This window comes from Anolis carolinensis, chromosome 4 (assembly GCF_035594765.1).
Source record: "Anolis carolinensis isolate JA03-04 chromosome 4, rAnoCar3.1.pri, whole genome shotgun sequence".
NCBI classification, from domain to species: domain Eukaryota; kingdom Metazoa; phylum Chordata; class Lepidosauria; order Squamata; family Dactyloidae; genus Anolis; species Anolis carolinensis.
In genome coordinates this window covers 253,886,313-253,907,195 of record NC_085844.1, presented here as the reverse complement: position 1 = coordinate 253,907,195, position 20,883 = coordinate 253,886,313, and the positions used below count along the sequence as shown (strand labels likewise).

At 47.4% G+C, this 20,883-nt stretch overlaps 1 protein-coding gene across 3 annotated transcripts in view; it reads left to right on the top strand.

Annotated features, from left to right (window-relative positions):
* Nucleotides 1-20,883, top strand: part of stag3 (STAG3 cohesin complex component) — a 32,924-nt gene that overhangs the window by 1,361 nt on the left and 10,680 nt on the right. For 2 of the 3 annotated variants that reach the window (XM_062979245.1, XM_062979244.1), the window contains exons 2-23: nucleotides 3,904-4,056; nucleotides 4,585-4,681; nucleotides 5,010-5,086; nucleotides 5,203-5,407; nucleotides 5,514-5,665; nucleotides 9,276-9,349; nucleotides 10,307-10,430; nucleotides 11,101-11,199; nucleotides 11,681-11,760; nucleotides 11,977-12,084; nucleotides 12,184-12,286; nucleotides 13,099-13,210; nucleotides 13,711-13,814; nucleotides 13,922-14,014; nucleotides 14,195-14,284; nucleotides 14,532-14,732; nucleotides 15,326-15,396; nucleotides 16,094-16,181; nucleotides 16,359-16,451; nucleotides 16,548-16,640; nucleotides 19,096-19,279; nucleotides 19,388-19,539. In XM_062979245.1, the coding sequence (XP_062835315.1) occupies nucleotides 3,904-4,056; nucleotides 4,585-4,681; nucleotides 5,010-5,086; nucleotides 5,203-5,407; nucleotides 5,514-5,665; nucleotides 9,276-9,349; nucleotides 10,307-10,430; nucleotides 11,101-11,199; nucleotides 11,681-11,760; nucleotides 11,977-12,084; nucleotides 12,184-12,286; nucleotides 13,099-13,210; nucleotides 13,711-13,814; nucleotides 13,922-14,014; nucleotides 14,195-14,284; nucleotides 14,532-14,732; nucleotides 15,326-15,396; nucleotides 16,094-16,181; nucleotides 16,359-16,451; nucleotides 16,548-16,640; nucleotides 19,096-19,279; nucleotides 19,388-19,539 (2,553 nt within the window). The remainder of the gene's footprint in view (nucleotides 1-3,903; nucleotides 4,057-4,584; nucleotides 4,682-5,009; nucleotides 5,087-5,202; nucleotides 5,408-5,513; nucleotides 5,666-9,275; nucleotides 9,350-10,306; nucleotides 10,431-11,100; nucleotides 11,200-11,680; nucleotides 11,761-11,976; nucleotides 12,085-12,183; nucleotides 12,287-13,098; nucleotides 13,211-13,710; nucleotides 13,815-13,921; nucleotides 14,015-14,194; nucleotides 14,285-14,531; nucleotides 14,733-15,325; nucleotides 15,397-16,093; nucleotides 16,182-16,358; nucleotides 16,452-16,547; nucleotides 16,641-19,095; nucleotides 19,280-19,387; nucleotides 19,540-20,883) is intronic. The other variant, XM_062979246.1, reaches the window with a different exon arrangement.

The window sequence follows — 20,883 nt, the reverse complement described above, 5'->3', positions numbered from 1 at the left end:
TGTAGGTTTGTTCTTAAGTTGAGTTGGTATTTAAGTCAGAACAGGGACATATTTGAAGCGTAACTCCAGCCAAATATATATAGACATATATACAGGCAGTCCCCAAGTTATGAACATGGGACAATAATAATAATATAAGAATAATACTTTATATTTTTTACCTTTCCTCTCCTCAGGTCTTCTAGGAACAACAAAGTCAAAATACTAATAGAAAAATCCATACAGTAAAAGGCAAAAGATAATAATAATGTATAATTTATTATTTTCTTATCTGCCTTTCCTCAAGGCGGGTCACAGCACAGCCATAACAAACATTACAAAAACTAAACACGCGTATTAAAATGTAGTTATATAAAACATATTAATAATAATGTAATAAAACAATAATAACAATATTTTATTTGTTACCTCTCTTCAGGGCTTCCAAGAATAACAAATAAAAATATTTTTTTTTCTTACCCACCTCTCCTCATGGCTTGAGGTGGGTTACAAAACAATTAAAATACATAAACACACTAAAAACACTACAAATACAAGCACTAAAATGTGTCTTCATAAATGTTACATACCAAAATGTATTTCTAGGAAATGCATATTAAAACAGACAAAACGGAGATTAAACTAAGGGCATGCATTAAAATCCATGTTTATGTTAAAAGACTGGGTAGGCCTGCTTACCCAGTCTTCACTTATGTCTTCAATTCTGATAGCTGATTTAGCTGTCGGAGCTCTACTGGCAGGTCATTCCACAACCTTGGGGTGACGGATGAAAAGGTCCTCTGGGTGGTGGTTGCCAGTCGGGTTCTGACTGGTTGGAGCAGGTGCCTTCCAAACTGAAGTGTGTGGTGTGGATTGTATAGGTAGTAGTTCTATATGTAGCTCTATATTAGATACATATTATGATTAAATAATAATTTAATAAAATAATACATTTTATTTGTTACCTCCCCTTTCCTTAGAGCTTCCAACTACAACAAAATCAAATTATTATTATTATTATTATTATTATTATTATTATTATTATTTTCTTAGCTGCTTCTCCTCAGTACAGTCAAAAATACACAAACATTACAAAAACTCTATAAACACGCGTATTAAAATTTAGTTCTATAAAAGATACATATTATTATTCAATAACAATAATTTAATATAATAATACGCTTTATTTGTTACTTCTTCACTCAAAGCTTCCAAATACAACAAAGTCAAAGCACGAACAGAAAAATCCATAAAGTGAAAGGCAATATATAAGAACAAGAATTACTATTTTCTAAACCGCCTTTCCTCGAGGCAGGTCACAGTACAACTAAAACACAAACATATTTATTTCTCCTATCCATAATGTAATCTTGAAGCATATAATCTTCTAAATATTCATATCATTTTTGTATATTCCATTCCTTAATGCTCTTTCCATCCCGGAGTGACTGTAGCTTGAGCTGCAGCTAACATTTAGTCGTCTTGGCCCAATCTTAATTGCTGCTTTTCCCTTCCAATTTCAGGGTAAAAACCTTTTTTTATTCAACCCTATTGTTTGCCCTAATATTACCTCCATTTACCTCTTTATTTGGAACTCCCTGGAACTCAGGTGGCAGGCAGGTTAAAACCTTTTTATTCATGCATGCTTTTATATAACATTTTTAAGATCGTCAGGGTCTACTGTGATTTTATATGCTTTTAATGATGTTTCATACTGTTTTAATACAGTGCTTGTGTATTTATATATTATAAGTTATATTGCAATGCTTTTAGTTGTGAGCCGCTTTGAGTCTGTATGGAGAGAAAAAGCGGGAGATAAATAAATATAATAATACTTATTATTATCATTTTCCTATAGAATTCTTTTACCTTGGCACAATTTCACCACATATGGATAAAAGATCCAATTTCCCCACATTCATGCAAACAGAATTTAAGTGTACTTTTCGTAATATGGGTTCATTGCTTGGGGGGTCATATACCATTTCGTCAGTATTTTCTGTTTTATTTCTTTAATCTTTAGATGTTTAAGTTTTTTTATTGAATTTATGCATAGTTCTATGTCCTTCTGATTAGTGTATTTCCTCTTTCCATACTTCTAACAGCGTGGGTTTCAAATTGTATTGTTGATCTATTAGTTTGTTATATATAAATCCCATAATTTATTTTTCTCAGTGTTCCATTGTAATATTTGATCTATATTTGTATCTGGACTTTTCTTTCTCTTCCATTCTTTAATTTTTTCTGACATTCCATGCCATAGCATCCAGTTGCTTGATCCATATTTTTCTTTTAACTCCTCCCAGTCTTTTGTTGTTCCATCCAAATTTATAAGGTCACCTATCTTTGTTATTCCAGTTTGGTTAAATTGTTTTAATCGCTTTTTCACATATCTGTTCTTTTTATTATCTAATATTCCTATTGGGAATCCATCTATGTTGTTCAATGGAAATTTATTTTGCCTTTTTTTCAGCATTCTAATGTTGAGAATAGTGGGCTTCCTTTTATTTTCTTTATTTCTCGGTTCATGCTTTCCTTTAGACACGAACAGTGGTCCCGCCCATTTATTCACTTCTCTATTCTTACCCATCTTTTCGCATTATCATAATTCTAGTAATGTCACTTGTTGGCATGCTTCAAAATAACTCTTCCAGGAGTAGATTTCTTTTCCTTTTGAGGGAGAGATTTCTCTCACTTCCTGTTGTCTCACCCCTGTTCTTAACTGTGAGTCATTTGTCAGCAAGATGTTTGTAACTCTGGGACTGCCTGTACACATTAAAAAGTCATATTTAATATTGATGTTAGCAATTAGATAAACATATATAAAGCATAAATTGACCGTTCTTGTAGCTGCCCCTCTGCCCCTGACACATTCTCTTTAATTGATTCCCCGTTGTCCCTCCAGGATCACTAGATAAGAGACTAGAAAAGCCATAATTCACTATTAACTTGGTTTTACATGACTTTTCCATTTATATTGCTAACTTTCCAAAATAAAACACACATGTAGAAGGAGTTTCCTTTTTTAATATCTGCAGAGGGAATTATAGGACAGAAATCCTTGTATTTCCTATTACAATCAGTTCTTTGGCGTGCGATTGCAGTACTTGATCTCTTTCTTTCTTGTGAACCACATGATCACATCTCTTTGGACATTATTTTTTAGTCTAATTTCCATCTTTTTGCATAAATAATGCAAGCACATGTTACTGCATTTTGGAAAAAAAACCTGTCTTTTCCCCTATACTTCCACCAGCTAAACCTAATAGAAATACCTCTGGTTTAAGTGATACGTTTTTTAATATACAGTAGAGTCTCACTTATCCAACATTCTGGATTATCCAACACATTTTTGTAGTCAATGTTTTCAATACATTGTAATATTTTGGTGCTAAATTCGTAACTACAGTAATTACTACATAGCATTACTGCGTATTGAACTACTTTTTCTGTCAAATTTGTTGTATAACATGATGTTTTGGTGCTTAATTTGTAAAATAACCTAATTTGATGTTTAATAGGCTTTTCCTTAATCCCTCCTTATTATCCAATATATTCGCTTATCCAACGTTCTGCTGGCCCGTTTATGTTGGATAAGTGAGACTCTACTGTATATAATTTGAAGTACTTCTTTGACTGCAACCCAGAAGGCTTTAGCTTTATTTTGCAGGTCCACCATGTATGGTAAAGTGTGCCTTTTGCTTCTTGCATTTCCAGCACTTACTATGACAATTTTTGTGATTTTTTGCCAGTTTTGATGGGGTGACATGTTACGTGAACATAATTTTGTCAAAGTTCTTGATAATCTTGTTTACTTGGCTGAGTTGTAACTAATCCACATCCCCCCAACTGCTAAATTAAGTAGGGAATTAAGTAGAGGAGGGGTCCCGAGGAGCGAGGAAGTAATCCCCCTCCATCCCTCAGGCGGCAAAGAGACCCCGGAGAAGAGGGACTGCCCCGGAGGAGGCGGGTAAGGGTTCTCGGAAGCACCCCAAAGGAGGCAGAAGAGGAGAAGAAGAAGCAGCAGCAGGAGGGAGCCTCTTCCAGGCGGTGTCCTCGGGGAAGAGTGCCACAGAGGTGAGCAGGCGCAGAAGAAATTGGGGGGGGGGGAGTCCTGTGGGGCTTTTCCCTTCTGGGGGCTTTGGGATGAAGAAGAGCCCTTGGCAGAGATCCATGGAACTCAAGGGTTGCTACCTGTCTGCATGAAGGGGTCACTTTAGCGTGCCTTTATTGTCCCTTTGATTCTCTTTTTTGGAGGGAAGAAGCAGAGTACAAGTGACAACAGCAGCAACAACCCTTTGAGAAGGGAGCACCATGAGGCCTCTCTCTGCCTCTAGAAGCCTGACACACAAACATGAAGAATCCACTTTAGAGACTTTTTTGTGTAATCTTTCACTTGTCTTTAGCCCTGGCTATGCTTCACTCTGTTGTCAGTCCTGAGTGTTCCCACGCTGAGGGGAGGGAGTGCTCAGGGCACAAGAGTTTCTGTCATTGGGGAGGGGAATGGCCAAAACTGGGTCAGGTGGGGCCAGAGAGCCCTTGTCTTGCTCCTTGCCATCCGGCCATGTCTGCCCCTAGTCACCCCTTCCTTTCCCTCTTTCCCAGTCTCTGGTGGATGACTGGCTGGAGGGCTACAAGCAAGACAAGGAGGGAGGATTCCTGGAGCTGGTCAACTTCTTGGTGCGCTCATGTGGCTGCAAAGGTGGGTTTCTGGAGGAGAGCAAGTGAATGTCCCCTTGGCCACCTTCAAAGGTTTTGTGCGTTCCATATTACATGGTGGGTTGTGCTGCTCCCAAGATGTCTCTGGCGCTGGGAAGAGCTTCCTGACAGCAAGGGGCTGTTCAGATACAGTGGAATTGGCTGACGCCTGGGAGTCCATTGGAGTTTCCTTCTCTGGAGGTGTTTAAGCACAGCCTGCATGGGCGTTTGTCAGAGCAGATTGCGTGGGTTGGAGTGGATGGCCCTTGGGTCCCTTCCACCTCTGTGGGTCTATAGAGTGTCATTTGCCTTTCCCTCCCTCTCGTTGAAAGGGACGGTGACTTTGGAGATGCTCAGTGGCCTTCAGAATTCGGAGATCATCCAACGGCTGACGGAATCCTTTGACGAGGTGAGAGAGGAGGCGAGGGGTGTGGATAGATCCCAGGGGTGAGGCTAGATGTCTCTGAGGAGGGAAGCAGAGGCACTCGCTGGACTCCTCATCCGGACCTTCTCCTTCCTTGGCAGGAGTCTGCCGAGTACCCACTGTCCCTGAACAGCCCTGCCTGGCGGCGCTTCCGGGTGGGGTTCTGTGAGCTAATTGCAGTCCTGGTGCGCCGGGCCCAGCATGGTGTGATCTATGACGAGTACCTGATGGACAGCCTTGTGGCCCTGCTGACTGGCATGTCTGATTCGCAAGTGCGTGCCTTCCGCCACACCAGCACCCTGGCAGGTGAGAAAGCGGGCAGGTGGCTGAGTGAGGGAAGCGGACGGAGAGAGATGGGAAAGAATTGTCTTCTGTTCCCCCACCCCCCGAAACACCTTGATCTTTTCTCCAGCCATGAAGCTGATGACGGCCCTGGTGCGTGTGGCCCTGAGCATCAGCGTGCAGAAAGACAACCGTCAGCGGCAGTATGAGGCTGAGCGGGCCAAGGGACTCAACCGCAGGGCCCCAGAGAAAATGGAAGAGCTGCTTGAGCAGCGCAGAGAGGTGAGTTCCTCTAGTTCTCCACCTGGGAGAGGCGATTACACAGAGTTTTAGGGAGGGAGACATCATCCCACATTGAATCATATGATCATACTGTTAGAAGGGAACCCCAAGAGCCATCCAATCCAACCCTATTCTGCCAGGCAGGAAAAGCACAATCAAAGCACCTCTGACAGATGGCCATCCAGCCTCTGTTTATAAGCCTCCAAAGAAGGAGCCTCAACCAGACAGACAGAGTGTTTTACTCTTCTTATGCTCATGAAAGTCTTCCTAATGTTCAGGTGAAATATCCTTTCTTGTAATTTGAACCTCTAGGGCTAAAGAAAGGAAGCCTGCTTCTTGGCAGGGGGTTGGACTGGATGGCCCATGAGGTCTCTTCCAATTCTATGATTCTTCCTTGTGACATCCATTTGGATGATTAAACATGTCTCTCATGTCTCCTCTTAGCCTTCTGTTCTGTTCAAAGGGATCCAAGGTTTCCAGACAAGTTTAATTGTCCTCCTCTGGACACCTTTCACTTTATCAGTCTCCCTCTTGAATTCTGACCTGCAAGAATCCACAATCCCAAGTTCTTCAGGAAGTTATTCCCAGCACCAGAGATGTCCCAGCACATTACAATTCCTTTGACTCAGCTTGACTTCCCCCTTCCATTATATATCAAACTCTAAAAAAGCATGGTCACGTTCATTTAGGGAGTCTGTCACTTTCACCCTATTTGCCAGCTCATTCTCTGTGGGTTAGGATCAGATCTAAAACAGCAGGCGGTTGGACTAGTACCCCTCATGGTCTCTTCCAGCTCTGACTAGCTAGCTTGTTCCCTTGTTGTTTCCTCTGTTATACGGATGAGGAAATTGTATGCAAGTGGGGAATTGGTTGGACCTGATAATCTTGGCAGAGGTGGACTTCCAACAAATATCAGAACAGTTGAAGTCTCCAATTATAATCACATATCTCCTTTCCAAATGTGTGGTCATCTGTTCCAGAAAGACATCCTCCATTGTGAAGGTAAAGCCTGGCTTTACCTTCACAATGACCTCCCCATTGTTTCTTTCCCCTTAATTATTTCCCAAAGGCTCTCAAACTGGCTTCCAGAATGAAAGTCATAGATCTCTTCCCAGGCGTCAGCTTTCTTGACCTAACCTATGATACAACTCTTCTTTTCCTGCTTGGTTTGTTTCTCTGGAATTGACCATAGCTTCTATCAGTGCATTTCATTTGTGGGTCTTCTGAGTAGGTTTCAGTGAATGGCATCATGTCATAATTGCTTTGCAGAATGAAGAGTTCAAATGCATCTTGTTTCTTTCTCACAATCTGCATTAGTGTAGAGACATCTAAGACCACAAGTCCTTCCCTCTAGCTCAGTGGTTCTCAATGTCATGAAGACTTTTACAACAAAAGTGAAAACATCCTGCTCAGACTGAACAGAATATCCCACTTCTGACACCAAAAATGTTATGAATAACTTTTCAATAACTTTAAAGCATAGGTTCTTTTTATTGCAATTTCAGTCTGAGAGGTATAGCAGAACTTTTACAGAGCAACAAAGAACAACATTTAGACATACAAACATACAGATTCTATGCAACTACATTGGATTCACAAACAACCTACAGTTACATTGGCTAAGAAACAAACAGGGGGGGGGGGGTTACATTTTCATTCATCATTCACACACAACATGCATCCATCTTCATGCACACAAATATTACCATATTCTTTCTCCCTCCTTGGAGAAGCACCTGCTTAGGCCAGACCCAGCTTCCACTGCTGCCTGCCAAGACATAGTTCCAAAACGCCAAAACTTCAAAAAGACCATGACTTCAAAACGCACTCTTTTATCTTCCCATGAGAAAAAGAGGCCCCAAAAAAGTGAACAGAATCCTGCTTTCCCAGAGCAGATCTGCCACTCCCAAGGACACCAGCTCCACTGAGCATGGCGGGTGAACAGCGTCACTATCTGTCACACCTTCTGGTCTGTCATAAGGTCACTTATATAGCAATATTTTGCTGATGATGTTGTCCCAAAGTTGTAAATGAATCATAGACATCTTCTATCATGGAATATCCTCAGTTTCCTGGACCAGATGTTGATTCCTCTTGATTGGTGTTAGCAAACACAAGCAGCTCTGCCCCAAAAGTTCATCAAGTTAGCAAATGTTGACAGATGTTAACATATGTAAACATTTCTCTTATCAGTCACAGTTCTTATCACAGTTTGCCGGGCAGGTCAACTATTTCAGGTCTCATTAGCAGGTTTTAATTACAATTTCTGAGCAGGTAGTTAATGGTTTGCAGGCCTTAGTCTACAGACTGGTGTCTTCAAATTTCTAGCTCTCTTTCACTCTTCCATTCATACCACATATCATATATGCATATTTTGGTCACATCAACCTGTGGGTCCCCAGTGTTTTGGCTTACGACTCCCAGAAATCCAGCCAGTTTACAGCTGTTTACAGCCTAGCTTGCCCTTGCTGCAGGTGTGGTTACCCTCTTCCTTTGGCAAAAAACATAATCATGCCACCTGCATATTCAGTATTTTTAAGGAAGCACATGAACAACCCCCAAAATTTCCTCTTGGCCTCCTCGTTCCTACTCCTGGAAGGATGCATTGCCAACCTCACTGGCAGGTTCTTCATAAATTTGTTCAATCCTCCTTTAATCCTCCTCCTTGACTAATAATTAACACTCACTACATACTATGGTGCCAATATTCTTGCTTCCATTATCAACTTAAAGAAGCATTCCTTTTTGTCTGTCATGAGTTCCCTATTGTTTTGTTGTCAGTTGTAACTGAATAAACCTTATGTCCTCTGATTGTATTGGCATTTCCTCCGGGTACAATGCTATAGAACAGAGGTGTCCAACCTGTGGCCCTTCAGTTGTTTTGGACTCCAGTTCTCAGAATTCCTGACCACTGGGCAAACTGGCTAGGGCTTCTGGGAGTTGGAGGCCCAGACATCTGAAGGGCCGCAGGTTGTGCACCACTGCGATAGGATCACCAAAATGTAGAGTGAGACTGGAGACAGGGGCCACCTTGATTCTTTTTGCTGTGCTGTAAATACTTTCAGAGTCCTTCCAAATGTAGTAACACTAGTAATTAACTAGTGTGTAATTTTTTGCCAATTTCCTTTAAGGCTGCTTGTTGTGTTTGACTATAGGGGGAAAGAAGAGGTCACATAGCCTCTCCCTTTCCCAATGATGGATTGGAGTCTATTTGGAGGGGCATCTTGCTATTTCAGGGTCTTGAGACTCTTTTAAAAAAGGACAGTGGAGTTGTTATGAATGTTTTCTTCTCATAAGTGAATTTTAGTACGAATTGGATTGTGGGGCTCGGAGGAGTCCTCAGCACGGTTTGCTCCTTACAGCTTTTGAGGCACTTCTACTCTGATGGAGAGCCTTGGCGAGGGAAGGCCCAGCTGGTGTCCTGTGCTTTGCTTCCAGGACTCCCTCATCCTGTTTCTTTGTGGTGCCTTGTGCTTTGGGGCTCCTTTTGCCGTGGACTTTGCCCAACTACCTAAGGGTTGGTGGGTGATCCCTTGCCCTATCTATCTTCTGCGTTTGTGGAATGAGAATCACAACCCCCCCCCCCCCCGCCGCTTTCATGTTTTCCCAGTTCCAAGAGAAACAGGAAGAGCTGGAGAGCCTGATGAATGCCATCTTCAAGGGAGTCTTTGTCCATCGCTACCGGTGAGCAAGCTGAGAGCAAAGTGCTGGTAGAGAACGGGGCAAAGCCTCTCCCCCCCCCCCCACACACACACTTTTTTTAGCATTCTTACCGAAAGGTCCCAGGTTCAAACTCCGGGAGTGGCGTGAGCAGCCGCTGTTAGCTCCAGCTCCTGCCAACCTAGCAGTTCGGAAACATGCCAATGTGAGTAGATCAATAGGTACCGCTCTGGCGGGAAGGTAACGGCGCTCCATGCAGTCATGCCGGCCACATGACCTTGGAGGTGTCTGCATACAACGCCGGCTCTTCAGCTTAAAAATGGAGATGAGCACCAACCCCCAGAGTCAGACATGACTGGACTTAACGTCAGGGGAAACCTTTACTTTTTTTTTTTTTTTACTATTTTTAGTAGCATAAATGCAAAGAAAGAAGGAGGGGGATTAATGCAAGTTAACCATATGTCTTAGAAGGCATTTATTTGAAGTAGAAACCTTTCAGCTACACTGGCTGGTTGGCTGTAAAACTCCATATGGCAGTGACATTATGTAAAACTGTTTGTGTATTTACATAAAGTGCTTCTGACCAAAAAGGAGTGACCACTGAGCATCCTTACCTAGTGCACATATTACATCACCCCACTCTAAGTTGAAGTAGCCCATGCTTCTGTGGTTAGGTGGTGCCCAATACACATGAAATAGCAGGGTTCTTTTAGCTGAAACAAGCATCATTTTAGGTCTGCCATATTTTAGATAGCAAGTCTAGGGCAGTTTGTCATTGGTTGGCTTATAAAAGACCTTCCAACTCTGTATCCCACTTGGTTCTGCCCTCATCAGCATCAGAGCCAGTGTTTTAGACCAAAAGGCTGTAAGCTATACTTCTTGGGTGTTGCACTTAAATGTGAGAAAGGAAGGCCCATATTCAGATGCCTGGGGAGAAATAGAGTGCCTGGCTTAATCCCTCCCTGTTATTTGCTGGTGAAGTGACCTGGTCCCTGAAATCCGTGCCATTTGCATTGAGGAGATGGGCCAGTGGATGCAGTACTACAGCACCTCCTTCCTGACGGATGGCTACCTCAAGTACATTGGCTGGACACTGCATGACAAGGTGGGGAGCAGGCGGGAGAGGGGGACGGGGCAGTGGGGTAGTTCCACATCTCAGAGGTTCTGCTCACAGATGAGAAGGAGCTCAGGGCCTCCCAGGATAGGCTGAGGCTTCACATGCTCATCCACCTGGATGGACAAGACTGGCCCCTTCTGCTTGGAGCCTCTTGTGGATGGCTTACTCTGAGGCGGTGATGGGGCCCTTTCTCACTTGGCAAACGGGCAAGAGGGGATGGTTGGGGGGCAAAACAGACAGACCGCGCTGGCTTTTCTTTCCTCTGCAACAGGATGTGCCTCTGCCTGGTTCCTTGGAGCATGTTGCCTGCCATTTTGCTGGTCATGTTTGTAGTGTTGCTGTCAAGTATTGCCATGGCCATTTCGGCAAGAGATATTAGGATGCAAAATGGGAATTTAGGAAATTTGGACTTCCAAATTGCAGTCCTGATCTGCTAGACGTCGTAAACTGACAGGGGAGTCTTTTGATTCTAGCCCCTGTGGAACCCCTCTGACTGGGCAGTTGCAGTACAGATCCCAGCCCTGAGCCATGAGGGAGGCGGCTGGGGCTGTTTCCCATCTCGGCCTCAGGCCTTGCTCTTCCCTTTGGAAGATGCTGGGAGCGAGCAGAGACTGTCTGAAGGCCTCTCTTCCCATTCTCCCCCTATTATTTCTTACAGCAAGGGGAGGTCCGCCTCAAGTGCCTGCTGGCTCTGAAAGGGCTCTACCGTGACAAGGAGACAGCGGCCCGGATGGAGCTCTTCACCAGCCGCTTCAAGGTGAGAGGCCTTTGGGCCTCCAGCCGCCCGCCAGGGAGGGCACTGGCCTCTTGTGTATTTTTCTCAGAATATGTGAGGGTCTTGTGAAGTGGCTTTGTGGAGGTAGACCACCCTATTCCTATTGCTGCAGCCTTTTGTGGCATCCTGCTCACAAGGGTTTCCTGGTCCATCCAAGGGTCCATACTTGTCTGGCTAGTGCCCAAAGCCTAGCCAAAAGAACCCCAGAAGGGAATGCCTCATGGGAGATGGAGGCAGGGAGCTTTCCAGCCTGATGGGGGAACCAAAGGCAAGAGGAGTCCAAAAAGCTTTGTTTGGCCTCTTAAAGATCCCTTCAGCCATGCAGAGTCATGTGGAAAGAGGGGTATTATTTTTGTGTTACACCTTTATCTGGTGTCAAAGGTTGGCCACTCTGGGTGGGAGTCTGGCTTCATACACAGATCCAGCCCACGCTTCTGGTCCCTCTGCTGTTTCTCCCTCTCAGGAGCGGATGGTGTCCATGGTGCTGGACAAAGAGCTCCAGGTGGCAGTGGAGGCGGTCAGGCTGCTCACCCTCATCCTCCAGTGAGTGGGGCCCCGGGACAGGGGTGCTTGGGGTGGGGGCTCTATGATAAGAAGTGACCTCCAACTGCACCCTTTATCTTGGTGCCATCTGCACTGGCTGTCAGTAGAGGCCCTCTGACAGCGGTGTCCCCTGCCCTGGTCATTGGGGACAGAGAGAGGGACCTTTTGTGCGGCAGAGCCCCTGCCTTTTGCCCCATATGCCTGATCTCTGCACAGGAACATGGAGGATGTGCTGACCGACTCGGACTGCGAAAGCATTTTCCCACTGGTTTATGCTTCCAGCCGCCCCATGGCCTCTGCTGCGGGGGAATTCTTACACAGGAAGTGAGTGCTGCGCTGACCCCAGGGTCTGGCCCCTTCTGCCCCCAGCCTTCCCTCTCTCTGCTGCTGCTGACTCCCTGGTGGGACCGCTTTGCTCTCCAGGCTGTTGGCGCCTGCAACCTATGCCAGCGGAGAAGCCGAAGGATGCAGTGAGGACTCCCGCACCTTCCTTCAGTCGCTGCTCTGCTTCTTCATCGAAAGTGAGGTGAGCCAAACATCCTGCTGGGGTTTGCTGAGCTGTAGTGACAGTCTTGGAGACAGAGAGAGAGAGAGCACCCTGGGCTGCTGCTGAGTGGCCTTCATTGCGGCCCATGTTCACTTGAGGGAGGGCTGGGGAGCATGTCACCATTGCCCGCCCTCCCTCACTCCCTTCATGAGTTTGCGGCTGAGGCTGAATGGAGAGGCTGAATGAGTTTGGAGTGGGGAAATGTGTTCTTCATCTTTAATATTGTGTATAAAGCAGCAAGAAGTGAGGTGCGTCATGCATTTTGATCATACATATCGTAGAGCTGGAAGGGACCTCAAAGGTTGTGTGTCAGACCCCATTCTGCCAGACAGAAACACACAATCCAAGCACATCATGGCTCTCAGACTATGCACTGGAGAGACAGAAGCATATTTCATAGGTGTGAGCCCTTTTGTTGGGGGAAATAGGAAGACTGGATCTCTTCAGTAACAACAGCTTCCCACAGCAGAGTTTTGCAAAAGCAGCATTGCGTATAATCTTCCCTGCCTCCCTGGCCATCTTTTGGGAGTGCTTTGTTTGTGTCTTCCTGCCTGGCAGAAGGGGTTTGGACTTTGGGGTGTCTTCTAACTTGAGGATGATATGACTGAACTCAAAAGCAAGCAAGCACGCCGCATCAGGTGACCCTGTTGTACCCAAGGGCATTTGTGATTGCCCTTCCCTTGTGGCCCATTCGGAGGTTGCTTGAGCAAAGGTGGCCCTTGTGGCTCACCCTTTCGGTGGATGGCCACCCATTGGGGCCTTCTTTGGCAGCTCTCCTTCTTTCACCTCAGTTCCATGACCATGCGGCCTATTTGGTGGACAGCCTGTGGGACTGCGCAGCTCCGCTCCTGAAGGACTGGCCGGTGCTGACTGGGCTCCTGCTGGAGGAGCCCCCGCTGGAAGGTGAGCTAGGAACTGGGAGGGGGCTTTGACAGGGATTGCTGCTGTGGGTATGATGCTCTTGCTGTGTTGAAGCATCCTGGTCCTAGTCCTGGAGCTCAACTGTGATAAGTTGAGCTCCACAGCCCAGGGCTGTGGCGCAGACGGGAGAGCAATGAGTCACTGACCAGGAGGTCATAAGTTCGAGGCCCGCTCGGAGCTATGTTTGTTTGTCTTTGTCCTGTGTTAAAAAGGCATTGAATGTTTGCCTAATATGTGTAATGCGATCCGCCCTGAGTCCCCTTCGGGGTGAGAAGGGCGGAATATAAATGATGTAAATAAATAAATAAGGACCAAGGAGAGGGGCAGCATCAGGGGAGGATGAACCCGGGTGGAGGACTGCTTAAGACCACCCTGCCCTCCTCACATACCTTCTCAGCACCCCCCCCCCCCCCCCGGTTTGCCTGCGCTGCCTCAAGGGGTGGGGATCCGGGCTTTTCGCTCACTCCTTCCTCTCTCCCCAGGGCTGGGCGACCGGCAGGAGAATGCCCTCATCATGATCCTAGTGTCCAGTATGCGCCAGGCCACAGAGGGACATCCTCCCGTCGGCAGGGCCTCTGGAAAGAAGGTATCTAGCGGGGCAGCAGGAACAGGAAACTGGGGTGTCTTGCAGGTGGAGAGGGTTCGGATGTACAGTGGGGTTTCCTTTCCTCTTTCGCTCTTCTGCTCTGCCAGGCATTCTCTGCCCGGGAGCGCAAGATGCAAGCAGAGGACCGCCGGAGGCTCACCCAGCACCTCATCCCACTGCTGCCTCAACTGATCGCCAAGGTGAGACTTGACCCATGCAGAACCTTTTCCCTTTTGGTGGACCTTTCGTTCTGTGCGCCTGAGCTCTCAGTTTGCGGGTGGCCACTGGGACAGAAAGCGTGAGGTCACTTTCCTCTGGAATGGGGCAGGTTTCCCCTTTGGGGCCCTTGAGGGCTCAGGATCTCCTCGTTCTCTTGGCAGTTCTCTGCTGACGCTGAGAAGGTGGTCTCCCTGCTAGAGGCCCCTGGCTACTTTGACCTGGCCCTTTACAGCACGGGGCGCCTGGAGAAGGTAAGCAAGGGCCTGCCTGCCACTGCCCCAGTCCCACAGAGGGGCTGCAGCTTGGGCCTGAAGGGCATCTGGTGTGGGATCTGGGTCCCACTTGGTCTTGTGCTAGCTATTCTCCCAGAGGGGAGAGCAGAAAGGCATTGAAGTGCCTTTAGGGCCCTGTAACTTCCCTCTAGCCCTCCCTCTTGACACTTCAGCCCCACTTCTCCTCTCTCTCTTTATTTCTCTCTCTCTCTGTGTGCCCCCCAAGTACCTAGAGCTGCTCCTGGTGCAGCTTCGGGAGGTGGTGGAGAAGCACTCGGACCCGGAGGTGCTGGGTGCCGCATCCCGCGCGCTACATCTGCTCTGCCGTCCGGAGCTGACCTTCTTCAGCCGCGCAGACTTTGCCCGCAGCCGCCTGGTGGACCACCTGGCAGACAAGTTCCAGCACAAAGCCAAGGAGCTGTTCCAGGTGCCAAGGCTTGAAGGCAGGATAAGGAAGTGGGGTGGAAGGAAGTGTGGGCGTTGGTCCCCTGTGTTAGACTCCTGCCACCGATGGGTTTTGCAGTCCTTGTTAGCTTCATGGCCATGCCTAGGAAACTAGGGCGTTGCTCTCTTCCTGGCAAACAGGAAATGTGTAAATGTGCAAAAGGGGGCTTTTCTGTGATTAGTTGCCACCAAGGGAGTTGATGTGCAAAGAAGCCTTTCCCTCCAACTTTGGCTTCATCTCCATTACTTAATCCCACCTCTCACTCCACCCCAAACCTCGGGAGTGCTTCCAAAGGCTTCTCTTGCTCATCTGGATCCAGCTGAGGGCTGACTTTGGGCACTTTGAAGCCCTGCAGGTGGCCCTGCCTGTCCTTATCCTTCTTGGAGTTTCTGATTTTGGCTTGTTTTTTGGCTTGGTGTGTGTCCTGTCCCTGCTGTGTTGCTTTTGGAAGCTGGCTGGGTCTCATTGTCCCTAAAGGCGGGAGGAGGAGAAGGGTGGCAGGTGTGGCTTGGGTGCAGGACTCCTTTGAAGGAGGAGCAAGGAGTGAGCCCCTTCCCCTTCCTTTCCTGCCTCAGAATTCCGTCCTGAAAGAAGAGGATGCTTACAGCATGGCAGCCACTCTGAAGCGCATTGCCATCTTCCACAGGTGAATTCATGGGACACCGGTGCCACTCTGCTCCACTTGTGAGCCCAATTGCTCTGGGTTTTTTTTGGGGGGGGGGGTGTTCAGAAGTGGTTGTGGGGGAGATTGGCTTGCCTTGCCCTCTATATGTCTTCTGTAAGGTGGGTTAAATGGAGGATCCACATCTTCATTGGGCCATCATGAGATATGGGTAATAAATAAATTGTATTATTATTATTATTTTATTGTATGACACAGCAAACAAGATAGATATGCTGGATTTCATATCACAAAATCACAAGTCGAACACTTCCCAAGTGTCTAGGACTGTGTGATGTATTTTCGGATGATGCACGCAGATCCCAGCAGGGTGGCCTTTTGCAGTTCGCAGATCGTAATTTTGTCAATGTTGTGTCCAAATGCTGGCTGAGGTCTTTTGGCACGGCACCCAGTGTGCCCATCACCACCGGGACCACCTGCACTGGTTTCTGCCAGAGTCTTTGAAGTTCAATCTTGAGGTCCTGATAGCAGCTGAGTTTTTCCTGTTGTTTTTCGTCAATGCGACTGTTACCTGGGGTGGCCACATCAGTGATCCAAACCTTTTTCCTTTCCACAACTGGGATGTCTGGTGTGTTGTGTTCCAGAACTTTGTCAGTCTGGATTCGGAAGTCCCACAGTAGCTTTGCATGTTCATTTTCCATTATTTTGCTCTTACCTACAGTGCTCACGATCTGACTCCGTGGGGTTTCTTTGAGCCCTGCAAGCGTCTCCTCCACCATGCAGTGGACACAGGAGAGGTCCCACAGGAGGTATTGTAATGAAGGATCTTAACCCATTTTGGGCACTGATGCGGAGGGGGAGGGGAGAGATGCAGGCTCTTGCTGCACCCCACTTTCACCCCATCCACACTCCATTGTTGCGCTTCCCCAGAGGGACGGGGTGAAGTGAACTGGCCACTGCCTGTCTTCTTCCTTCTCTCCTTGCAGGTGGTTACCTCGGCCATGACCTGCTGTCACTTCTCTCTGCTCTGGGAACTGGCCCATATCTCAGGTTCGGCCGATGAGCTTTCTCCCAGCCAGGTGAATGAGCATGGCTGTGCGAGGTGTCCCTTCTGTCGTACCACCTCCCCCCCCTCCCAGGACTTTGCTAACACCCCTCTCCCCCTCCACCCCCAGGAGCAGGTGCTGAGCCTGAAAAAGAAAGTGAAGTCCTTCTGTTCTCTTTGCCAGCGTTGCTTCACGGATACGGATCCTAAGGTCCAGGAGCAGGTGAGTGACAGGCAGGCCCAAGACCTGCTCCAAGTTGTAAAGGGAGAAGCGGGGATGGCTACTGGGCCTCTGCTAGCATTGGTCACAAAATGGGGCACCAATCACCATGGTTTTGCTTCTTGCATTTCTGCTAGGGCAGAGGCCTTAGACTTCTAAAGTGCAACTGACAGAGGTGCATCATAATAGGGATTGATAGAGAGAGAGAGAAAGAGATCGATCACATAATGTTGATGATAATCATAGAATCTTCTTTTTGGATTCACTCCCAGCATCCCCCAGCCAACACATCAAAGATCTGTTTGTAAGAGTTCCCTCCTGGGCCAACAACATACACCTGACCTCTGGGAATGTGCTTATCATCTCTCAATTCTAGTTTTATTTCTGTTGAATTTTGAAGCAGAAGGGTAAACTAGCAAAAGAAGGCTCTCCATGGACAGTTCCTGGAGAAAATCGAGGGCAAAATTGACAAGATTTCCTGCTTCTTGGCGGGGAATTGGACTGAATGGCCCATGAGGTCTCTTCCAACTCTATTATTGTATGATTCTATAAAAAAAACATGGATATGACTCTCAAATGGAACTTTGGAAAAGGAGACGGAGGGCCTGATTCTTGCAGCCCAAGAGGAGGAAGCCGTTATAGAACCAGTGCCATCAAAGCCAGAATTGAAAAGTGGGTTATAGATTCAAAGTGTAAATTTTTCAAGGAAGCAGATGAAACAATGGATTACATCCTCAGCTGCTGCAAGAAGATTGCACAGATGGACTACAAGCAGAGGCAGAATACCGTTGCTTAGATGATTCTTTGGAACTTGTGCTACAAATACCACCTTTCTACCACAAAGAACTGGTGGGATCACAAGCCTGGAAACGTTACAGAAAATGAACACATCAAACTGCTCTTGGACTTCCGAATTCAGACTGACAGAGTTTTGGAGCAGAAGACTCCTGACCTCATGACTGTGGAAGAAAAGGGTGGATCGTTGATGTTGCAATCCCGGGTGACAGCAGAATCGACGGGAAGCGACTGGGAAAGCTGACATGATACGAGGATATAAAGCTCAAACTGCAAAGACTGGCAGAAGCCAGTCAAGGTGGTCCCAGCGGTGATTGGCACACTGTGTGCAGTGCCTAAAGACCTTGGCCTGCACTTAAAAACCATTGGCACTGACAAAATCACCACCTGTCATCTGCAAAAGGCCACCCTACTTGGATCTGCACACATTATTCACCGAGTGTTTGAGGATCGGGACATCCGTAGAGATACCAAGGTGCTTGTTTATAAAGCCATTGTCCTTCCCAACCCTGCGAAATGTGGACGGTCTACAGACGTCACACCCAACTCCTGGAGCGTTTCCATCAGCGTTGCCTCAGAAAAATCCTGCAAATCTCTTGGGAAGACAGGCGGACAAATGACAGTGTGCTTGAGGAAGCAAAGACCACCAGCATTGAAGTGATGCTCCTACACCATCAACTCCGCTGGACTGGCCACGTTGTCCGAATGCCCGATCACCGTCTCCCAAAGCATCTATTCTACTCCGAACTCAAGAACAGGAAACAGAATGTTGGTGGGCAGGAAAGGATACTTAAAGATGGGCTTAAAGCCAACCTTAAAAACTGTGGCATAGACACTGAGAACTGGGAAGCCCTGGCCCTTGAGCGCTCCAATTGGAGGTCAGCTGAGACCAGCAGTGCTGCGGAGTTCGAAGAGGCACAAACGGAGGGCTTAAGGGAGAAACGTGCCAAGAGGAAGGAGCGTCAAGCTAACCCTGACTGGGACTGCCTTCCACCTGGAAACCGATGTCCTTGTCAGAGTATTAGCAGCGCAGCAGTAGTTGGATGGAATCAGTGGAACAAAGAACGAAGAGACACCCAGAGACTTTGGTAAAACTATATACAAGTTTTACTGTAAGCAGTAATAATCAAGACAAACAGGCTTGCAGACGAACACAGGACTCTAGGCAGACAGCACTCGACTCAACTCAGAACAGAACTGAACACAATCAGTAATGCATACACACTTGTGTCTGGACACTCCCCAGCTCCAGCCACACATCAAGGTCATCACAGCTTCTCAGCAATTAACTCTTTCCAGACTATAGTACACTCTGGATGATGCAATCAGTATGCAATATAGGCAAGACACAAATTTCATTTAAACACTATCAATACACAAATCCCACATTAACAGTCCTCACTGCGGGAGAATATGTGGGTCAAGAATAGGTCTCTTCAGCCACCTAAGAACCCACCCCCAAGACACCCGAGATGGAAGACAATTGTCCTCGAACTACGAGGGATCGCCTAAGTCTTATTCACCGATACATCACATAGTCCTAGACACTTGGGAAGTGTCCGACGTGTGATCTAATACAACAGCCAGCATAGGGATCTTGGTTGCTATGTACTAATCTTGTTGTGTACCTAATAATTATAATTATTCCTTGCCTCCCTCTCAGGCCTTTGTTCTCCTGAGCGATCTCCTCCTGGTCTTCAGCCCACAGTCGGCCAAAAAAGGAGGCGGAGGAAGCAATGAGGGGAGTCCTGGGCTGGCGGCTCTGGCCTATCAAGCGGAGCCAGCTCTGCAGTCTCAGATGGCTTGCTTCCTGCTGGACCATGTCTTCAGCCACTGCCAGGATCAAGGTCAGGGAGGGGCAGCCCTGCTTTGGGGGACAGGGTGGAGCCTTGGAGGGAGTGGGGACAGGACACAAGCCCACTCACATCCCTCCTGCGCCCCTTTCTTGTCCTCAGACAGCATTGTGGATGAAGAGGAGGACAGTGGGGCGCTCCACATCGAGCGCCTGCACCAACGCCGTAACCTTCTGGCCGGGTTCTGCAAGTTGGTCATCTATGGGGTCCTGGAGCTGAGTGCTGCCTCCGACGTCTTCAAATACTACGCCAAGGTGTGCGGGAGGGAGGGGTGCCCCTCTAGTCGAGTCCTGGAGGCGGTCATGGCTGATGGCATTCTGTCTGTGTGGATAGTGTTCCCTGGCTGAGGCGTCTCGGCGACTCCTCGCTTGGTTCCCTGCCTGCAAAGGGTCTTCTGGATGGGGTCGGGTCCTCTCCTGGTTACAAAGAGCAGGGCTCGTGGGAATTGGGTCCAGCATCCCACCCATAGTGTCGCCCCTCCCAGCTCCTCCCTGCTGCCCCTCACCCAAGAAGCTTCCAATGTCATTTTTCTTCCCAGTCACTTTTAGAGGATGTTGCCTCCCCCTCTCCCCTCCTTTGCTTCTCCTCTTCTGCCCTTTGCCATCTGTGGCAGAGAAAAGGATTTTTCAGATCCAGAGGCCTGATGGACAGGTAGCCAGACCTTTCTATAGCATTAGTGTGTGGCTCCCCCCCCCCCCAATGATTCCTGGTACAGGCTATCCTTGCCTTGCAGCAAGGCCTTCTTCCTCCTTTCCTCCGTCCTCTCTGCCCAGGACATTGCAATCAGGACAGCAACAGGAACAGTCTTCACAGCAAATTTGGGGCAGTGTGCTGAAATTTGTGAGAGTGGGCCTTTCCAGCACAGTCGCTGTCCCTGAGGGCCCTTGCCTGCTGGACATTGCCTGCTGCCCTCTAGCGACTGCTTCTGGCCTCCAACATTACATGATCCACAAAACAGTTTAGCCCTCACCTTCCTTCCTCAGCTCCAGCTTGGATCGTTACCTTGACGTGGTGCTGGGGCTTGAGTGCCTTGATGAAGCCATGAGCTATACCGTGCAGGGCCACCCAAGACGGGAAGGTCATGGCAACCCACCCCAGTATTCTTGCCATGAAAACTATATGGATCAGTACAATCAGAAATGTCGGTATACCATTGGAAGATAGGACTCCCAGGTCGGAAGATGGTCAAAATGCTACTGGGGAGGAGCAGAGGATTAGTCCAAGTAGCCCCAGATGTGATGACGCTGTTAGCTCAAAGCCAGAAGGAAGTCTAACGGCCGACGGTGCTGGAGGTGAAGGACGAATCCGATGTTCTAGAGATCAACACACTATAGGAACCTGGAATGTGAGATCTATGAGCCAGGGCAAACTGGACGTGGTTATCGGTGAGATGTCAAGATTAAAGATAGACATTCTGGGAGTCAGTGAACTGGAATGGGCCACTTCACAAAAGATGACCACCAGATCTACTACTGCGGACAAGAGGAACACTGAAAAAATGGAGTAGCCTTCATAGTTAATAATAAAGTTGTGAAAGCAGTGATTGGATACGACCCAAAAAATGATAGAATGATTTCAATTAGAGTTAAAGGCAAGCC